A 22,075-nucleotide genomic window follows, 5' to 3' on the forward strand; every position below is an offset into this window, starting at 1 on the left:
CTCAAAATAGCTTTCAGAGGACTCCCTACTTCTAGGGCATAAAGTAGCTTGATACTTCCAGAAAGACCTAAACCTTACTGAGCATCTGTGGCGCATCCTCAAACAGAAGGTGGAGGAGAGCAAGGTCTTGAACATTCACCAGTCCTGTGATGCCATCATGGAGGAGAAGCAGAGGGCTCCAATGGCAACCAGAGAGGCTCTGCTGAACTCCAGGCCAAGAGTGTTAAGGCAGTGCTACAAAAATAACGGCAGCCACTGTCACACAAAATATTGACACCTTAGGCTCAATTGGGAGGTATGTGTGTTTTTGTTTACAGCGGTCAAGAGGTATTTTGAGGGGATAATAGAGTTATACTGTTACACAGATAAATTGTATCAAAGTGTTATATCTCCACTGTTGTTCCATAAAAGGATAGAGTGAAATATATATATTTTAAAGGATTTTTTTTTGGCTTAAGCAGCCTTTATTTGAGAGTAGATAGACAGGATAGTGGGTAATGAGATAGGAGGAAGACATGCAGCAAAGGTCATCAGGACTCGAACTTGTGACGTCCGCGTGGAGGACTAAGGCCTCCACACATGGGTTGTGTTTTACCAATGCACCACCACAGCACCCACAATGAAATATTTACCAAAATGTGACGCGTGTTCTCATGTTTGTGAAAAACTGTAATTTGCTCAAATTTGTTCATCAGTGCAGCGCTGCATGATGTAATCCACCTGTGGTTCTGATGAGGAGTTAATGAAGCTGTGTACATACTTCAACTCCTCCAGCATTGTGAGAGTTCATAAAACCTGAAATTACCAGGGTTTTGTGTTGCATTTTTAAAACGTCTTATTGATCAAATTCACCCTGACTGAATAGCATGCTTAAGAGGCCGCTTTTTGGATTACCTGTAATAATGAAGGGTCTCTGAGGCCCTTAAAGCAGAGATTATGGCCCTGAAACTTTCACTTGTCTGGCAGTTTTGCTCAGTCTCATTCTTGTTGTTGAACAATGCTTTTTGATCAAAACGGAGGCAAGTTAGCCCTGCAGAGCTTTAGATGTACTTGCACTTTTGTGACCTCCACGTTGAGTCGCTGGTTTGCTCCTGGAGTGATTTAGTTAGTCCAACCACTTCCGGGTTTCTATTCCATATTTTTTCTATTTGTAGATAGTGTCTTTTTTATTTATTTGTTTGTTTTATTTAACTTTTATTTAAACAGGTTTTCCCATGGAGATACAAGATCTTATTTAAAAGAGAGACCTGTTTTGAAATAAAAATGGTTCTCAAACCCTTTGAAATGGCTTTGTAAGACTTTCTGAGAATGACATTTCAATGACTTTTTGTCTCATCTGTTATTGAAATTCTTTAGGTCAGAGCATGATGTGTTGCTCCTTGAGATCTTTTATGAATCTGTAAGAGGCAGGGCTTGCTGTGCCTCTACTCTATTGTATGCATTTCTGAATTGAGTTAACTTATCAGGGTTATTCTAATTCATGTTGACTTTGTAATCTGTAAATTAATTCTGACAATATTTGAATTGCTACTGACAATGTAGTTTTTAAGTTAGACTGTACAAGCCAGGTGGTCTTAATCCACAACTCAACAAACAAAAAGAAAATTTAAAATCGTTCTGTTTCAAGTTTTCACAGACGGAATAAAAGTTTTACAGGGTTCAAGCCGCAGCTTGAGACCGAGTCGTTAAATTCAGCGGAATAGCCCTTTAGTCGAGTTGCGCATCGCAAGCTATATTTCGGACGCCAGCTTCTGTTCGTTTCTTCCTGCCTGTCTGCTCCTCTATTTCATCCACATCACACCAGACGCATGCAGGCAACTTGTCGCACTCAGCCTAAGAAATGCTAAATAAAGTAAAAACAAATATACCCCTCATTATTGTCAAGTTTCTTGTGAGGTTATGACACAGGATAATAACTCCAACAGTCTGCTGAGATCACGACGCGGGTTTAAACCCCCTAATTTTACCTCCTCTCTACTGCACTGTGGTCTGGATGTGCTTACTGGAGCGTGTGCCGTGCGCGCAGGGCTTTGTTAGTCCCCTGTTAGACCAGGTTCAGTGTGTGCGTGTGTGGGGTTGACTGTAATATTTTGTTACTGGAACGCCTCTGCGGGACACTTGTCCTGCGTGGAAACGATGCTGATCACAGTCGATCTGGGACATGGAGCAAGAGCGCAGCCCTGCGGAGAGATGTTAAGTCACGGCAGCACACTTCCACAGGTTAAGATGTAAAAATGAATTAGAGAGGGGAAATTAACATTATTCATAGCAATTTAATATCATTGTCATTAAATGAAATTAGTAAAGATGTCTTGTTTTTTTTAATAAGTTGTTTGACTGGATTTATTCATCAGTATATAGCCTATATATATTTTAAAAAGTACTAGTGGCAGGGCTGTTGCTTGTTATGACCTTCAATTGCCATAAAATGGCTTTACTACCCAGTTCACCCCCCTCTTAAACACACACACACACACACACACCCCCACACACACACCCACCCATACCCACGCACAAACACACACAGAAAAGAGGGGAGAGACCGAGCTTGATAGAGCTAATCCAGAGTGACAGGTCTTTCATGCAGTAATGGTGAGGGTGAAAAGAGAGATCCACTCAACCCACACACATAAAGTGGAGCACACACTCACACGGATAAACAAAAGGAAAGGACAGAAGCAAACCCACAGACAGAGAGTGTGCTATCACAGAGAGTGTATCAGGAATAAGGCTGGCTTTAGTCTCAGCTGTTGACAGAGTCACTCAGATAATGTTGAATTTCGCAGAGCACACATGCTTTTTTATTGACCTGCTTGGTGAAGTTTGACGTGTCCAACAAACACAAATGTCTGCAGAAGGTGTTTGGTTTTCAGGAAGCCTTGCATATACAGCTCAAATGGATTTTGACAGGTAGACATTTTTTATTAATAGATAATGTCTCTCTTTTTTTTCTTTTGGAATCCCTACTGATTTTGATCTATTTATTAATTTCAGAGTTACTTTTAGGATAAATGGAAATAACCTTTACACAAATGCATAGTGGCAAATGCACAGTCAGACTCGTGCACTCATACACAACTCTGATCAATTCTTGGCTCCAGGCTGTGGTGGCTTGGCGTGACTGAAGAGGGAGGCTGTAAACACCCTGTGGTTCACTGCAGTGCACCACTTGCAGAGATTCCCTGGCTTTTTTTTTTTAAAGGAAAAGCCAGAAAATATTCCTTATTCTGCATGTTTTCACCGAACACAATTAAGATAAAACTTATCTTCATTTTAAATACTGATTAAGTAAGACTCTACTATTCTATTTTTCGGTCAGTTAATATTATTAAAGTTTCTTCTATTTAGTAATTTCAAGAATAATGAGAATTGTTTTTGGAGGGCTTCTCTCTCCAAATATTGACTTTTGCATAGATTGTCTTACTATTTGTTGGACTAAATATCTTGGGTCAAACGCTTTGTGTATCTTTCTTCAAACTTACAAGAGTTTACTAGAAATTGGGTCAATTCCTTCCAACAGATTTAATGTGACACAAGTTTGCTCACATACACCCCTTCAGCTCTACACACATATTTTCTATTGATCTAAGATCCCAAACATTGACTTTGTTATCTGTAACTAAAGTAGCAATATCATTAGAGGTTTTTTTTTTATTTGGTAGATAAATTTGTGACCAAACTTTATCTTCCTGGGTGATGCACTGTGCTGTTTCTTCAATATTTGTACATACTATAATGTTCTTTCCTGGTAATGTCATAAATTTTGTGGAGTGCAATATGATGCTGCCATCCCTGCCCCTTATTTCCACATTGGTTTATATATGTACAAATAAAAAAAAAGCCCAGATTTACTACCAAAGACAAACAGAACCTGCACACATAGATGCTAAAACATGACAAGATGTATCCCCAATAGAAGTTTTAATAAAACAAATTGAGTTACAGATGTCAACTCTATAACAGCAGTAATTTTGTCAGTATTTCCTCTATTGCATTTGATCAGATTTTAAAGCTGCAGTATCATTGAAGCACTGAAAAGCAATTACTTTAGTTTGGTGATATATATATATATATATATATATATATATATATATATATATAACAAAAATAAAATGTGAACTGATTTCTGAGAGAAGCTTAAATTCTTTTGTTGCATTAATACACAGTTTAAAAAAAAAGAGTTGCGTATGCAGATAAAAAACAGCTACAACATTAGAAATAGTGATGCAGTATAACAGCTCGGGGACTTTTGGAGATAATTACATAATCAAACAAATGATTAAAAAAAGGCTGTTTATTTAAAGCAAGATCAAAGCATTCATCATCCACTGGTCATGATGGCGGTTGCGGGAACCCAAAGTTACTGAAGCACATTTTGATTGAAAAAGTTTGCAATTGCAATGTCTGGAGAATTTCTTTTATCTTCTTCAACAGATGCTGCAGAAATGCTTGTGGGCAAGGCACTGAACTGCCTAACAAAGAAACAGTCAACAACTGGGGGCTGGAGTTACATCAACTGCCTAAACAGAAAACAGGAAAACAAACCAGACTGTAGGACATTGGCGATACAACAAACCCACTTCATATTTTCCTTTTTGAGATTTTTATCTTAGTTTTTCCCCCACAATAAATTGTAAGAGCAGGTTTTATCTCTCTGAAGCATCACAGTGATAATCCAAACCAATTAGTTCATGATGACACAATGGTTTTTATTTTCAACTAAAAAGAACAAATGAATATTCAGAATTAAATCTGGTTGTTGGTTATGCTCTTGCATTCTGTTCTTTGTACAGTGTTGTATAAAAAGAGCAATTAGGCTTTTGAGAAAAAAACTGTCTTAACTTTACAACCTGAAATAAATGAGGTCGAAATGCTTCACTGGAAAAGTCTGAATTAATTTCAAGTGCCCTCTCTGTTGTAGGACATCTTAAAGTGAAGTACTCAAGAAACAAGATTAACTTTTTCCCTCTATGAGAAGTCATTCGCAGTTACTTCAATAATCAATTAAATTTAATTACGCTATTCAAGACAAGTTTATTTGTATAGCACATTTCAGCAACAAGGCTGTTCAAAGTTCTCCAAATGCAGGGCTGAAAACCATGGACTACACAGTCTTGCAAATGTATTCATACCACTTTAATATACTTACTGTAAGTTTGATTTTATATGATAGACCAGCAGAACGAAGCATATAATTGTAAAGTAGAAGTGAATGCATGGTTTCGGATATATTTTTACAAATGGGAATTTGAAAAGTGTGCTGTGCAATGAGAAGCAGATTTAGGTTTAAAAGCACAGGTGGAAGAATTAATTGACAGGATCACTAGCCCTGCTCTTAACCAGGCTGGTCTCTATAGAAGAGTGGCAAAGTAAAACAAAAAATCTATTTTTGAAAAAAAAGAGAGAATTTTAGTTTGCGCTTTGCCACAAGCCACAGGAGATATAGCACCTGGTAGGTAGAAGGTGTTCTGTTCAGATAAAACAAGGTTTTACATTTTTTGTATAAATTATGTATAGTGAGGAACAAGCACTGCACATGTGTCACAAACACATCATGCATGCAAAACCTTTACATTTGTTTTTCTAAAAAAATGCATTGTTTTTCTCTGTGTTGGTCTATAACATAAAACCAGTATTGTAAGTTGTTGTAAGTTGTGACAAAAATGTCTAAAAATATGTTTGCCAGTGTAGTTTGTAGTATGCATCAGTGTGATGGGAAAAAGCTGCTCAGTTGCTTTGAGAAAACATTATTTTCTAGAAGTTCATAATTACATGGTCAGTGGAGGCTGATTTGTAATTTAGTTTTGGTGAACTAAGGCTGCTTAGCGATTTAGAAATTAGATTTAATCTAACTGGTCAGTCTAAAAACAATTTACATTGATGCACTATTAAAATTACAGTGAAAATTTTAAGATTAGAATTTTTGTAGGGTATGAAATTTCTGGGTAAAGCAGACGAATTTATCTATTTAGTTTTTACCTACTGAGGATTTGAACCCAGACATGTATAAAAACCGTTCTGCCATATTTTCTTTAATACATTAGAATAAAGTGGGAAAGATGGTTTATTTAAGATTTTAAGTGGCTAAAAAGCTGCATGAGACAAACAATGGCGTTAAAATTATTTGCAAATATAACAAACATTTTTATCAAGTGGGTTTTATAATTATATTTAAAGATACACTACTAATCAGATTATTAGTTTATTTCTGTTTTGCAGTCCTTATTTGTGTGTCTAATAATTATGGATTTACAATTTAAAATTTACAAAACTCTCCATCATTTCTTTAAGAGCAATACCGCACAGTAAAGGCAGAAGGAAAGACAAAGTTGAAGAAATGTTTTGAGCCAGAAACGTTTGCTTCGGGGGTTGCTTCATGGCTGCGGCCACTAGAGGGCGCCAGATTCCTGTAAAACCGGAGAAAACCGAACCGCTCTGCATCCTGAGGCTGCGTTGCTACAGCTGCTTCCCTTCTATTCAAAGATGAATAAGTAAAATATTTTCTCACTTAGACTTGTGCAAAAGCTTCATTTGCCATTTCACAACTCTAGTTCTGATGTGCAGCTATGTACAAGAAGCTGAAGATCTGTATCTTAAATATTTAAAACAATACGTTGTTTGCATGATATTTCTTAATAGTATCTCTGTATGTTACAAAGCTTAACAACATTCATTCTGTGCAGATTAATTTAACAGTTACTGTATTAACTAATACTTAATAACACGAGGGCACTATTATGACTTTATGGGTTGTGGAATCAAACTGATGATGTCATAAAGTCAGACATGAATAGAATATATTTAACCACGCTTTACCGTTTGGCAAAAACGTATGTAGTCCACATGTTAGCGTGACTTATGCATGTAGAACTCTGTGAACATTCAGTCCTTTCAGATCAGTGCTTTGCGTTGTACATTTCCAAGTGTGTACAAAGTCCTGCAGCAATGCAGCATCTTTGTATAACACTGCAGCCCCCTGCTTCACTCTCCCTCCCTTATACCTGCTCTACCAATCAACCTAACCTCTAATGTCTTTCTGGAGAACAGTTTGCCTCTTTCTTGACTTTCTCTTTAACTTCTTTCTTCTCTTTTGTTTGTTTCTTTCCATCCATCACAGCTTCTTTGAAATCTTCAGAAATCAGTAAAAATCCCCTCCTTCTCTCTCTTTGATTTATAACGTCTCAAAGCTACATTTTTCTGCTTCATTTGATGCTAGATCAAAGCTCCGCGCTTACCCTGATCCAATTCAAAATGTTCAGTATATTTAATGATGAAGAGTCAGTGGCTCGTCTTCGTGTGGCTCCCCCTTCTTAACAGGGGGAGGCGCTCATGTGCACATGTGTGTGATAGTGAGGGGGGGGTACAGGCGATGGAGGCATGGTCATGGGAAGAGCCTGGCCCTGAAGGTGGGAGGAGTGGGACCTGGGTAGGGTGTGTGTGGAGGGATAACCAGTGGTCTGTGGCTGCATCTGGTAGCTCCCTGCAGAAGAAGACATGGAGGGCGGGCTCCCCTGGCCGCCAACTTGGAGGGTGCATTTCGGTGGCGCCGGTGGTGTCTGGTTGAGCTGGATGGAGATGTCGCTGGACGCCTCCGAGGTGCTGCGGCCTCTCTTGGGTGGAGGCCAGGAGGATTCTGGGTGGAGGTACTGGCCGCTGTAGTCGCTGCCCTCGGACAGACGGGGGCGGTAGATGGCAGGGTGGGGGCGGTACATCTCTTCCTCTGCGTATCGCTTCATGAACAGATAGACTGATAAAACTCCGGCACCCTGAGAGAAAGTCAATTTTAAAAGAAATAGAATTAGCATTTGAAGTGTTTGACCTGTCAACTATCTTTCCATGAAATATATCACTAATGAGGCTACTGACATGAAATAGGTTTGATGACATGAAGAAGAGAAGCCACAAAGGAGCATGGAAGGCCAAAGTCACTGATGGTGTGCAAGACAATTTCTTACACTAAGGTAAAAAACTAAGCAACTGACAAGAAATACGAAGGAACGGCACAAAATATTATGAAAGAGTTAGTAAACACAAAATGTCAAGGAAAAAAATAATTTTAGCTAAAATGATATCATTTGTACTGAAGCTGCTTTATTCCAGGTTTCCAACATGTATTTGTTCTGCTGCTTATAGAGGATTTAATCCAGTAAGCGTTTTTTTTTTTTAAGTTAACTAATTATGGATCATATAAGAAGCTTTTCTGTAATTCTAAATCATTTTATGATGTTTCATAAAAGATGTATTTTGAGATGTATGCACAGCATTTCAGGAATAAAAATATTCTTGGAATTTTAAGATTCTGGGACATCACTAGCAGCAGATAAGAGGTGCGTTAGCTGATATAAAGAGTCTATCAGGTATATGTTGAAGCACTCTTAAAGGACGACAGGAGTTCTTGAGGGTTAAAGGTCAGATCTGCTGTGTTGGAATGATTAACTTCTGATGTTCATTCCCATTAACACACAAAAACCACAAACTTCAAGCTATGCTGACACAAAATGAGTTAGTGCTTAATTCTGCTGTGCAAATACCAACTTTACTCTTTTGTTACTATTTGATGTGTGTTTTTATGAGATTCAATTCAAAGCTGCAAAAGCTGAGTCCAAGATGAAACAAAGATAACAGACTTACACAAACGAGCAACATAAACGTGTGCTATCAGACAACAGCTCGGACTACGCTAACAGACAGCACTGCACACACACAACCCACACTGACCTCTTTGAGTAAGAAGGAAGAGGCAGCGAAGGCGAAGGACCAGCCGTAGTGGTAATTGAAGAACTGCTCTGGCTCTCTGGGCCGGTTCATCACCTCATCATTAATACTGGAGATGTAGAGCACCAGACCCACCACCAGACTGAGGCCTGCATGCAGCACATTTACGAGGACAATGACAGAGAGAAACAGAGTCAGACACATGGAAGTTCATTATACTGTGATAGAGACACTCGTAGCAGTGTGCCCGAGGAGAAAAAGAGAAAGATATGAGCTGACCATGAAAACCAATTAGCCTCCAAAATGATATTGATAAAGAACAAAGAGATGAATGAAAAAGTGCTTCAGAGTGAGCGTTTACCACACAAATCCAAGTGCATACAAAACATGTTTTTTATTTAGAACTTTTTGCTATGAAACACAAATAAGTCTGAGGTGTTGAGAGTTTCTACAGAAAAACGTAGCGATATTTTTTAAAGTTTATAACTCGGTTCTGTACATAAATCCTCCCTCAAAGTCAAGTTGTTTGCAACAATGAAAAGAGTTTTAGTTTGTGTGACAATAGTAGGCCAATCCTTTTCTGAAGCATTCAAGTTGGGTTTCTCTGAAAAAAGTACAAGAAACCTCTATTAATGGGCATAAATGGTTCCCAATGGTGAAGGATCAGAGATATGCAACAAGACGTGTCCTAGGAGACAAATAGAGACAAGTGTGTTTGCATGAGTTTCCTTTTTTCTTTAGATAAACAATGATGACATTTCAAGTATCTCTAATCAAAACCACAGCCGTTACTTAAACTTGACCCACTGCTTTTATTGATTTATGTTATAAATGGAGCCTAAATGCTCTAGTTTAGCTGGATGTATTATACTGATACCGTACTGATTGCTAAATATATTTCTTCTTCATTCTTTAAAACTACAGATAGCCTGTTCTTTATGTTAGCATATTTTAAAATTATTTTAACAACTTTAAGCCAACATGTTTCTTGTAGGCGTTTATAAATAGAGGTAAATATAAATGAGCGCAGAAGAATATTTTTCCTTATATGTTGTACATCCACTGGACAAAGTAGTTTCAAGGCAAGTTTAGTGAGAAATCAAATATGAATATGTGGGAAAGACCCTCATGCACACTGTTAAAGTAAGGTGGGATATCTGTGATGCTATGGGTCTTTTTTCCTTAAAGACACACTGGGGGGCTTGTTAGATTGCATTCTGGACTTTTTTCCCCCAAGAGATGTTGGATAAAATAAGCTGCACAAAACTGGAAATTGATTTTTTTGTGGGACAATGACGTAAAACATATCAAGATAAACACCAGAAACCTGCAGGGTGAGCTAAAGGAAAGAGACCCAGAACGTAGAAATTCTATTGTGTGAAGAGGAGCTGTTCTTAAAAGGCATTTAATATATATTTTTTTTACCAGGTGTGCTAATAATGTGGCTAGTACTGTAAAACCTTTTTACCCCAGATGTAGCCCATGCATCTTTAAAATCCCCCTGTCCTTCCAGCAACCAGACATGGACTCTTCACTGCCTTGAAAATGTTAAATGCATGAGGTACAACATATGGCACCCATCAAAGAATCAATATTCAAAGACAGAAGCCTGCTGAAAGAACCAGATATGATTAATTTTAGATATGGCTGGAACATTGAGATGAGGTGCTGCGCTGTCTTCAGTTGTCTATTTTTACTCAAATGGCAGGTCTAAGAGGTTCTCTTGTCGACTTAAAAGTTTGAAGGCATGGAAAATGCAGAAACCATGCTGCTGTCCACTGTGACGTGACAGTACATGTTCATTCACGCATTCTCAGTGACACAGAGAGAAATCTTCATGCACATGCCCAACGAGAGCAGATGACAGAAAAGGACGAGTGAGCGTTGGGCAGAAAAGGAACAAAGGCAATTTTTTTTAAGAGGACACGCACGACTGTGGAGTAACAGAAGCGAGGAAGAGGAAAAAAGTGAACATCAGCCTTCAAGCAAGCTCAAACATCTGCGGCTCTATGCTGTTGTTTTTTTTATCATCTGAATTGTGCTATATTAACCAGAACATGGTGTTACCGCTCGCAAACTGCAATATTCACTAGACCACTGCCTCGGGGATGTAAAAGGAATATTCTGAATAATCCATATATACCACCAAAACCACAACAACCACAACGGACAGAGAGGGGAATGTGAGAGGAATGATAGAGCTGATAGTTTACTGCAGCATCACAAACAAGCAATTCAGTGCAATTACTGTCATCATCTTTCAGCCGAAATCTCTGACACCTCAGCGCATGCTGCTCAAATTTTATAACCTTTGTTACATAACTCTTTGCTTTTACAACACTCTTTCTTTTACCCCGGTCCCTGCTTGATAAAGCTGTTGTATCAGAATCTGTTTGATAGTCCTTTCATCTCTGCTTACTCTTCAAAAAGCATCAAAAGGAAAAAGCCTTCAGAGAGCTTAAGCTGCAGCGTGTCTCCTGATAGTTTTTACTCTTATCTCCAGCACAGGAAAGGGGATCATTAGTGCCATCTGCTGCTCAAGAAGCATCCCTACAGAACTGAGGAAAAATCTGCTTGAAATGTCTTTTTCTGCAGAACGTTGACATTCTGCAAACAATTTCAAAAGCCAACTTTGAAAAAGATGAGGAAACTTTAAACCCTGGGGTTGGGATGTTGAAAATGAATCCTGTTACTTCTTCTAATGACAGCTGGCAAACCTGTATCCCAGTCCAAAAATAGAGTCATTAACAAAGCATCGCCATGTGTGACGCAGGACACGGCCGACTGCTGTAATCAATCATAATGTGAGGGAGCAGTGACAGCGCGACATGAGTGATGGGTCCCACCTGAGAGAATGAAGAAGATGCCGGACACAAAGGCCAGGATGGTACGCTGAGGCCGGATGTGTCCGATGTTGCTGATGATGAAGGCCGTGAAGACGAAGAGCAGAGACACCATGGGGAAGGGCGTGGCCGTACGAACCATCTCTGTGGGAACAAAAGGTCGCCGTGTTAAAAATAGCTCATCTGATGTTACCTGGGAAGAATGTTTCCACGGAATAAAAAAATATTCAAAGACAATCAAATGCAGCATGTTGTAAAAATATTCAGACCTCTTTCTATGAGATATATCAACATGAATTTACATGTTTTTCTATTTTATTTCACAAACAAATATCTGAAAAGTTGGGTGTGCTCTCATAGTCAGAATCTCTGATTTGGTATTTTGTGGAAACTTTTCCCCACAGACCAATGCTGCCACCACCATGTCATACAGTGGTGATAATGTGCTCAGGGTGATGTGCAGTATAACATTTTTGGTTTACACCTGAGCTGTGGTTCTCTGTAGCTCCTCCACAGTTACCTGGGCTGGCAGGTTAGGTGGACAGCCATGTTTGTTGGTTTACAGTTGTGCCTTATCCCTGCCATGTTCTGATGCTGGACTGAATGTGATCTTACAAATGTTTAGGACTTTGGATATTGTTTTATAACCCAACTCTGCATCCACTGATAGCACTCAGTTGCATCTCACTTCAAAATAAAGACAGCTTTCCCCAACACTTCTGAGGTTTTATCCTTTTAAATATTTGAAAATTATGTCTCACTTTCGTCCATTTCGAAATTATATGCAACTTTGTGTTGGCCTGTCACATAAAACTGCAATACAATATAGTGACATTTGTGGTGGCAAATTACAAACCAATGTCTATTGTTTTAACTCAAACAATTTGCAATAGCAGATATGTATAAGCAAAACAAAATCTTTCTGTATTTGGAGAAATGTTTGTTGCTTTTTATACATAATCTCAGAGTAAGCAAAAAAGTGACAAAACACAAACATATGCTTTTTATACGTTAGACATTTGAATTCAGGTAAAGGAGCTAGCTTCAGATATAAATTCCCTTCAAACTCAGCTCTTTTTTTCATTTATGACAAGAACTCTGAGTGAAAGGAGGGAAAGTCCTCTGAGACTGACCCCCCCTCTCTGCGAGTCCCTCTTCACCTGAAGGCCTTTTTTCTTTCACTTCAGATTCTTCATCCTCGCCCTTCTCCATACCCACTTTTTAAATCTAGTCAGCTGCACATTACTCTGTATAATTCCAGAGTAAGTTCCCTTTGGTAAACAACAGACGCGTAATATCACATCCATCTTTCACTCACTCAGGATGTTTGCCGTGTTTTCGGTGGTGATCTCTATTTCGGGCTCAGTGAAGTACTCCGAAGCTACGCACCTCCCGTTCTCTGATCCTGTGAGGAAACAGAAATTGGAGAACGTTAGGTTTGCTTTTAGGATCAGAGTCGGTCATGCGTGAAGAAGAGCAGGTCTCAGAGGCCTCTCTCACTGTTAACAATCATGTTTTCTGACAGATTTGATTCCAGAAGCCACAGGCTCCTCTCTTTCTTTTCTCTCTCTAGCCTGACTCTCCCTCAAATTGCCAATCTTCAATATCTCTTTATGATTATTTGTTACTTTCTTGTGCCTGGATATCATGTGTGTGTGAGTAAGTGTAAACATATGCACACAAGTGTGATGATATATTCCTACCAGCCACAAAGCAAACTCTCCAGAGGCCAGAATGCAGAGCCATCTTCACCTCCATGCTCTGGTTTTGCTGCAGGATGATTCCCTCCACCATTATGAGCCAGTAGTCGGTGGACACAGCCACCCCCACCAGCAGCAGTCCGCAGGCTCCAAACACTGTGGACAGGATGGTCAATGCACGGCTGCTGCATGAACTCATCTGGAGGGCAGAGGGGCAGAGAGAGGAGAGGGGTAATTCAAATTCAAAACTGTGGAAGAAGGAGAGACAAGAAGGAAAAGAAGGGGCTGTGGAGAGGAGATCACTGAAAACGGGGAACTCCTTTTATCGAACGTGAATCTTATTCACAGGGACACACCGCGGCTGGCGATTCCTCTGTTCTCGCCTTGTTATTGCTGGAGATGATTTAGTGACACACACGCTGGCAGCCAATCACATTAAAGGTCGGAGAGGAGCCAATGTAACAGATGATGACCTCACCGGCGAAGTTAGACAAGGATTTTAAAAACCCGGCGATGGAGGGAACAGAAGCATAAAGGAGATGGTGACTCAGTCGCAGGCTTTCTGTGGCTTAGTTCTGGCTGAACGGCACATGCACGTTTGAGCGAGATGTCTGTATAGATTCATGTTTCTCAGCGCACGTGTGCTGCATGTGGCTGCTCCCCCTCTGGCCTCTACTTAATTTGGACTGTTGTTCATTTGAATCAGCACAACGGATAAGGAAAAGCACAGAAGAAACAGAGACATGTCCTTTACTCTAACCAGAGAGCCTTGCAAAAGTATTCAGGCCATTCAAACTTCACGACATTTTGTTATGCTGCAACAACAAAAGTTTGATGTTTGTTCAGCTAGAAGTGTTGGGGCATGGCTCTAGCAGTTTTGCACATCTAGGAAATTATATTTTCACTTGTTCGACTTTACAGTCTCAAGTCCTTAGCAGGTTTTCTTCCAGGATTGCTCTGCCTGTAGCTACATTCAACTTTCCATTAAATGTCTCTGCTGAAGAGAGTATGATGCTGCCACCCCCATGTTTTACAATGGCAGTGGTGTGTTCAGGGCGATGCAGTGTTAGTTTGTGCACATTTTGCATAAAGACCAATAATTGGAATTATGAACTATTTCCAGTCTAGGCCTTTACCTCAGCATTAAAAAATTCCCTTCTGTCTCTCCAGTAAAGGACACTTTCAAATCCTCCTCATGCTTGTCGTCTGTGAATCATTTTTCTATTTAAACAATACCATGGAGGATTCAGGCTTCTGCAGCATAACTTGAAAAGCCACCCTGAACTCCAAACAAATATCATCTAAGCTCCCTTGCCCCCTTTTTCCATTTCCATCTCACCTTCTCTATTAGCCTTTCAATTGTAGTGCCATGTAACACCAGAATTATGAGACTGAAATATAAACAGATGGACAAATTTAATATATTACATGTAGGCCAAAAAGTTTCCTAATGAAGCTCTGAGGCTTTCACAGAGCAGCAGTTGAAATTATGCACGAGCAGATGCTATTTACTAATTGGGTGTTTCTGAAGGCAGTTGTTTGGAGAGTAATATATTTATAGGTATCACAGAAGAGAGATCTGAATGTACATGCTCAGCAAATTTTTTGGGTCTTTCAACAACAACAAAAAAAACATCAAAGACCATGTTTTGTACTGTTTTAATTTGACAGACAGGTGCCACTTTGTGCTGTCGGTCACTTCTATTCCTGTTACAATACGTTAAAGTTTGTGGTTGCAACAAGAAAAACTGGGAAAAATTGAAGGGGTAGGAATACTTTTACCCTCATATTATGTTATTCATGTTATTTTATTGACGTTTAAATACCATGCTGCAGTGTAAAATCTAAATCTGTCTCTCTAGCTCATATTTTTATTTTCTTCAGGAAGGGTCAGCTACTTCCTGAACTGTCTTTTAACCTTGTGTGGAACCACAGTAAAAATAAAATAAAGATTCTGGCTCTTCTGATCTTGTCCTCACTTATTACGCTGCACTACACACACAGCAATAAGCCTAACAAACAGGAGGGAGTGCTCAGCAGACTTCATCTTCCACTGGTTTCACCTCTCAGGCAGCATAATGGCTGCCTCACCTTATTAACGCTGGCTGTTTAAGAAAGGTAAAGAGGCTTACTCACCAAAGACCTGCAGACATTCTTACTAATTGTGTGTTGTCCCCTCTGTGTTAATTTACACTTTCTTTTTTTTTCGCATATACATAAACTGGCTCTTCAGTGTATAATATAATTAAAGTTTATAGAGTTTTTCAGGATGATACGCTTGACAGTATTTTAATTGGATATAATTAGCAGAGGGTTAATGAGCAGCTTTTTGGATTCAAAACCTCTGCCTGCAATACAGCATTTGTCAGCAGATGCCCATGTTTCTGTGTGTGGAGGCTGTCGAGCTCATGTTTTGCAGAATATTTGGACACAGTCTTGATAAATCATTAAAAAAATAGATGGACAGTGCCAAACTGCAGCTATGTGACAGCTTCACAGATCCAAATTCAGCAAATTCAAAAGGTGTTGATCCAGCCAACTTTCAATCACATGTTAATTCCCTGTTATTCAGAACAAATGCAACAGACTCTTATTTATATTTTCTTAACAAAAACTCGCTGAGAGGCGTTACCATCATTTTCACTTTTTGGAATCAATTGCAGCAGAATTCAGTGGTGTGAAATGTGAAAAGGTATTCCCCCCCCCTCACAGTTTTTGCTCTCACTCTGTTTTTGCTGTTTTGTCCCACATTGATGTTTGGAACAATCCAACAAGTTTTAATATTAGAAAAGCACAACACAGGAAGATCCAAAAATACATTTTCAAATAATGATTTTAGTGATAAAGGAAAAACAAGTTATCCAAACCAACCTGCCATGAACATATGAAAATGTGCTCTTAACTATTTGTGCATTAAGTCATTAAATAATTGTGATTAATCACTCTTTATTTTGGAAAAATGAGTTTATTTTCACTAGTCACACCTATTACCACCAGGTAATGAAGATGCCATTTGTTGAAGATGCAACAAATGGCTTGAATAGAACCCACCTGACAACATGAAGTAGGCTAGAAGACTTTAAAAAGCAACACACCATGCCCAAATATAAGGGAATTCAAGAACAAACAGGAAACAAACTTATTGAAATCTATCATTGTAATTATCCACAAATCAAGAAATCATGGAATACTTCTGGACAACAACTCATCCAGGAGGCCATAAAACAACTCAAAGCAGCATTCACAGCTCTGCAGATCTCACTTGGCTCAGTTAATGTGTTCATGATTCAAAAGTAGGAAATAGACTCTGCAAAATGGCTGTGCTCTCTGTCTGAAAGTTGTGAAGGTGAATGTCCAGCCATCTGTTTGTAAACTTTGGTTGTGCAGCAGTGGGATGATCAAAAACACACCAGCAAGGCCACACCAAAGACCTTCTCAAAAAAGAAGGTTTTTGGTGTGGCCCAGTCAAAGACCGGATCTAAGTCCCATTTTAGATGCTGTGGCTCCAGTTTTCCCAAAGGTTGATGCCAGCTGTTGCCCCCCACGAGTCAGCAACCCGTTATGGTTTAAGGGGAAATTATATTTTTATGCAAAGCCCGACTGATTTGGATATCTTTTTTTATTTTCCGTTTATGCATTATTTAATTTTGCAGCTATTTAATTTAATTTTGCAGCTAGGTGCAACTTAGTGTCGGTCAGTCACTTCAATATAGGATATATAAAGTATGTTAGATACTTCGATATCTTAAGTATCCAAAATAGATACTCAAGATATCTATATTGTATTGAAAATCAGATAACGAAATGAGGATCAAAACCTCAATAAATGAAAATAAGTTGTTATGCAAAGCTGACAGAAAATAATATACAACTACATTTTAAACATCAATGAGAAATGTGCCTTTTCTGTTTACTTACCTACATTTTGTAAGGGAGTATTCAACTACAAGGTAAAATAAATTGATTGGCAATGATTGAAGCACAGAATATTTAATGAAAGTAGGAAAGTACCGAAGAACTGTCAGGCAGAGACACAATCACATGAAAAATAAACTACAAAACATCAGGTTAAATCTTAATGGTGCCTTTAAACATTTATCAGTTACTTTCAAATCTACAAACAAATAAACCTGCAGCAACATAAAAAAGCCATTTCTTTATCCTGCCTCGTCTTTGTGTGACTAATCCTGGAGGCCTTTTAGAGCGAAGCTATAACAGTAACAGTCATCCTACAGGGGAATGAAATCTTAAAGATTAAGCCTGGTCCCATCTTATCTGGACAACCATTGTGGAAGATGTGACTGCTGCAGAAGTTCTTTGCTGCAGCAGCGTAACTGAATAGAGGCTCTTTGTCAATGAGGGGTGAGAAGGAAAAGTAAAAAGAGAAGTAAAGAGTGCACATCTTTGAGGTGAGAGTTTTCAGGCATCTGATGTGTCAAAGTAAGAAGATCAAGCAAGAAACTGGTTAGCAATATGGGAGACAGATTTAAGAGGAAAGTACAAATCTAATCAGACAAACAGGGCATATAAAAGATGCAAAGCCACTAAGATCAAACAGATTTACAAGAGCTAGAAAGCAAATTGGCTCTGTCATCTGAGGCAGTAGGGCAAAACTAAAGATTTGTATAAACAGTTAAGCTAAGCATTAGTCTGCTGCAGATCTTAAACATCCTCTTGTTTTTCTCCGTTCTCTCTTCTTAACTAGAAGCTTATCTATCAAGGCACTGGGAATTAGACAAAGTGTACAAGAGGAAGTTATGAGTAATTTCACATTAAATCAATAAAAATTCACTGAAATGACAAAGCATGACTGGGCGCAGAAAGGAATGTGACAATATGATCATCAGCACACAAAAAAACTCCAGAATGAAGAGTCACACAAGGAACCATTATGAAAAAATATTTAGAAAGAGTTAGACTGAATTAGAATCTGAATACTGTAGAAATTGAGAATTATTAGTAAATCAAGTTGCTAATAATTTTTCAGCACCATGAACAGCACCTACACCATCAGCATTAGACAGAGAACATGTATTGTTTTCTGTTCGCTTTAAATACAAAACCAGTTTTATGACAAAAAACTAGCATTTAAGGTGAAAAGGTGGTTAAAGTGTGAAACTTTTAACCTTTAGTGTGGATTCATATCACTTCCTCTAAAGCTGACAATTGGGTCACAATCAGTCCCATAAGAAAATAAGAAAACGTACTTCAATCAGAACATTTCCTTTGTGATCGCTCACTCTTTACTTTGCAGTTTTAAGAAACACAAACCCTAATGAAACAGTCAGTCAATCAAACTTCAGACAACTTTGTGCAACACAAGGTGCTATAGATGATTAAAAACCAACATGTCTTCTACAAAAAAGCAAACATGCAGACATAAAGCACTAAAAAGTAAAACAGGAAAATAATTCAGCAGAAACATGACATACAATCTCATCATCATACTTTCGAACCACAGAACATTAGTAAAAATAGATAAATAAAAATGAAGTGGTAAAACCCAAATATCAATAAAGCCTCAAGGAGATTAAAAAGAAGCCAAAGTATAGAGATAAAATTATAAAATCTACCTATTTCTCAAAATCCAGATAAAACCTGTCAGCTCAAAAGGTAAAAGAAAATTATTCAGATTTAAAGAAAAAAAGAAAAGAAAACATCATTGATACTTGATGGAGACGCCATAAACAGCAGAAGAAAACAATTTCCTTCAGAGATGTGTGATTGTAATCCCATTTTAAGGCTTTGACACCTCAGCCTTCTTGGCCTCTTTCTCCCAGAAAGCAATGAACCAATTTAGCTGGTTAGATAGGAGCCACAGGGGGACAAAAGGTTTAATTCACTCTAATCTATCTCAATCTACAGATTGGCACAGCCTTTATAACTCACAGGACAAAGAGATGCCAAGTAAAAAGAGGGTGTGATGGATAACAGGGAGGGATAAGAGTTTTGATTTGGGGGATGTGGCTTTCTGCCCAAAGTGGCAGGACCTGGAGTGGGCAAGCAAAAACATAATCTGGCAGGGAACAAGCTTTCTTCTGCTCACTACGATCACACAGTTTTTACTGTAAATGACGGATGGCTGATGATCCTGAAGTTCGTAGCTGATATGGAGCTTATGCTTCGCTCCTGCTGTGATTTTTGATGTGGGAAATATAGGAAAAGTACTTGGAAAAAAATTTCCTAGGGACACTAGTGGGTAAAAAAAGATTAAAAAATGTTTGAGAAACCAGTGTAAGAAACTAAAGTCCTCTGGTAATTGCAACCTGAACAACTTTTCTGTCACTGATCCAGTCCAAAAAAGAATGAGTGTCCCTCTCTAGTAGCCAAAGAAAACACTGTAAGATAATATTTCTGCGCTTGGCAACAATTAATGAAGCTTAGGCAATTAGAGATTAGAGACTTATTCAGAAATAATTGGATATTTTACAGTGTTTTAAGAACTGATGGCTGCATTTGATCAGAACTAGTTCAGAACCAGAGAGACTTGGACTTTTGAGGCCAGAAAGGAAGGATTCCACACTGGACAGGGTTTATTTGCAAATGGAATCAATTTGTGAAAACACAAAACATTGTGAATGCATACCTGAGACCCTTTGAATGGAGTTAATAGCTTTGTAAGACCCGATTAGCTTAATATGTACTTGACCAGGCAAACCTGAACTGAATTAATCCGCACTGATTACAAATTTTGTGTTTAATAAAACCTTCATTTCTAAACAATAAATAAAAAGAAACAGGGAGAATATGACTGACCCACCCAGACCCCCTCTGGGTAAGAAGATGTGAAAACCTTCAGAAAACACAGCAGTCAAAAAAACAGGAACCGAGAAAAAGTGAAGAATGTATCAAAAGAAAAGTCCTTGGCCCAAAAAATGGAAGGAGTATCCAACGTGGGCGCGCACGACAGGAGTGCGTCCACGCACTGGAACTAGAAGATGTGCTGAACTAATTATCCCTGTGTGCAGCGTCTCACAAATCGGGCTCAGAGAAAAATCTATGAAATCACTCACGGGGAAACCAACGACTTCCCGACAACTGAACGCCGAGATGCTGACTGAACGGGAGGCTTTGGTCTCTGCGAACGGTTTCTCTGCGCAGCACCACCAACAGAGAGGAGAGCTGAACATCCACACTGTCATCTCTGTTGAATACATGTGTGCACAACCAGAACCTAAGCCAGAGACTGCGCACGGAGTTTCTGAGGGACGATAAAGACAGAGTGAGGAACATGTGAACGACGTGAAACTGCAGTGGAGTTGTGTGAGGATAACTTGGCTGTCGGAATAAAATTATTTCCCAGTGCGCTCCGGAACGAGCTGCTGTCTGTCTTTATTAACACGACGCCAGGACGCGTCATGAATCCTGCTCTTTTCACAGCTGTCACACACACACACACGCGCGGGCGCCTACAATTCAAATGACTCATTGTAATTACTGCCAACAAAACACAGGAATTCAGAAGGAGGAATACTCACAGTGCCACTAAGAGTCGTGCGCACACGTCAGGAAGCCAAGAAACCCCACACCAGGGGAGGCTGTGCTGGGGGTTTTGTCCCTTCCTCTCCTCCTCTATTTCTTTCCTTCTATCCTCTCCTCTTTTCCTCCGTCTGGGTGTTTACCCTTAAGTTCCCCTTTCCATCCTCGAAATGTCTTTTCTCTTCCTCTTCCACGCAGTCTGTCCCAGGCACTGCGGTGGATCGTTTACTGAGCTACTTTGGCTACAAACACAGAGAAATGCTGTAGCGGGGGCAGGAGGGAGAAGTGCTGAGGGAGGGAGAGAGACACACAGAGAGAGAGAGAGAGCGAGAGAGAGAGAGAGAAATTTGGACTTTGTGTATTGGTTTTATTATTTCTCAACTGAACCATATCCGGATCAATTTTATTGCTGGTTTTAGTGTTTTCTCACACTGCAAATATTTTAAAAATGCTCGTTCAAAAGAAATCAATTTTTCTCTCTTTTTTTCAGTATTATCCGCTAACCCAGTCCTTTGCCAGTCGTAGATCGATCCAGGTCTGATTATGGGTTTAACCCAGCATACTGGGTTGGAGTTTATTCACCAAAAATGGAAAATTACTAAAAACTGTTAAGCCAAGTAGCAGCCGGTTAGTCCTTGCAGGGTTTGGGGGCCTGGCGCCAATCAAGGTTCTGTGATCAAGGTGAGTTTATTAATACCCATAAGTAGATTTATTTGACAGACCAGAAGCCATCATTAAAGTATGTCAGTATAAAAAAAATAAATTACATGGAAGTAGAATATTTAAGAAGCTCAAGGCTATGCATATATAAATAAATAATCTTTTTTTAAAAACGGCATAAACATGTGGATAAATATTACAACTGCAAATTATTAAAAAATAAGAACTGACTGCAGCAAGGACAAAGCTCTCTCCAGTGGTCAGTAGGGTTTACCCAGGACAGGTTGCTTCAAAAGGCAACACAGAGACACACAGGGCCAACAACTGGAAATGCACATTTTCACACTCAAATATTTTTTTGCTATTACTGAGAAGGTGAGGTTTGGCAGCCGATTCTGTGGTAAAACTCTTTATTTAAGAGCCTCCAGCTCGTATACTGTAACAGTTCAGGGTCATTAATCTGCAGAAGCCATCTTTCAAACATTTGCAACATTTTTTCTGCTCATGTTTTCTTTCATTTTTTTTATCTTCCTTGAGCCAGTAAGATGTTCTTCACTTCTTAAGCTTTACAGTGAGGAGTTGGTGCCTGTATGACTTGCATCACCCTGGAGAAACAACCCTGTACACTCATTCACATCTTGAGGTAGTTTGGGGTGGCAAGCATGTACAGTATAAAGC

At 39.1% G+C, this 22,075-nt stretch overlaps 1 protein-coding gene across 1 annotated transcript; it reads right to left on the reverse strand.

Annotated features, from left to right (window-relative positions):
- Positions 1–3,904: 3,904 nt before the first annotated feature.
- Positions 3,905–21,028, reverse strand: cacng7b (calcium channel, voltage-dependent, gamma subunit 7b). Its single transcript, XM_032556853.1, has 6 exons — positions 20,737–21,028; positions 13,262–13,457; positions 12,877–12,963; positions 11,562–11,702; positions 8,719–8,864; positions 3,905–7,766 (listed from the first exon to the last, which is right to left on the reverse strand). The coding sequence occupies exons 2-6, from the start codon at positions 13,455–13,457 to the stop codon at positions 7,311–7,313; spliced, it is 1,026 nt and encodes a 341-aa protein (XP_032412744.1). The 5' UTR covers positions 20,737–21,028; the 3' UTR covers positions 3,905–7,310.
- Between the last annotated feature and the right edge of the window lie 1,047 nt (positions 21,029–22,075).

This window comes from Xiphophorus hellerii, chromosome 3, assembly GCF_003331165.1.
Source record: "Xiphophorus hellerii strain 12219 chromosome 3, Xiphophorus_hellerii-4.1, whole genome shotgun sequence".
NCBI lineage: Eukaryota > Metazoa > Chordata > Actinopteri > Cyprinodontiformes > Poeciliidae > Xiphophorus > Xiphophorus hellerii.

Excerpts from the sequence above, each read along its gene's own strand:
- cacng7b (XM_032556853.1), bottom strand. The coding sequence starts at position 13,457 with ATGAGTTCATGCAGCAGCCGTGCATTGACCATCCTGTCCACAGTGTTT. Across the intron at positions 8,865-11,561 it reads CATCTTCTTCATTCTCTCAG|GCCTCAGTCTGGTGGTGGGT; the intron begins GTGGGACCCATC and ends TGCTGCATGCAG. Across the intron at positions 7,767-8,718 it reads CTTCCTTCTTACTCAAAGAG|GGTGCCGGAGTTTTATCAGT; the intron begins GTCAGTGTGGGT and ends ACTTTCTCTCAG.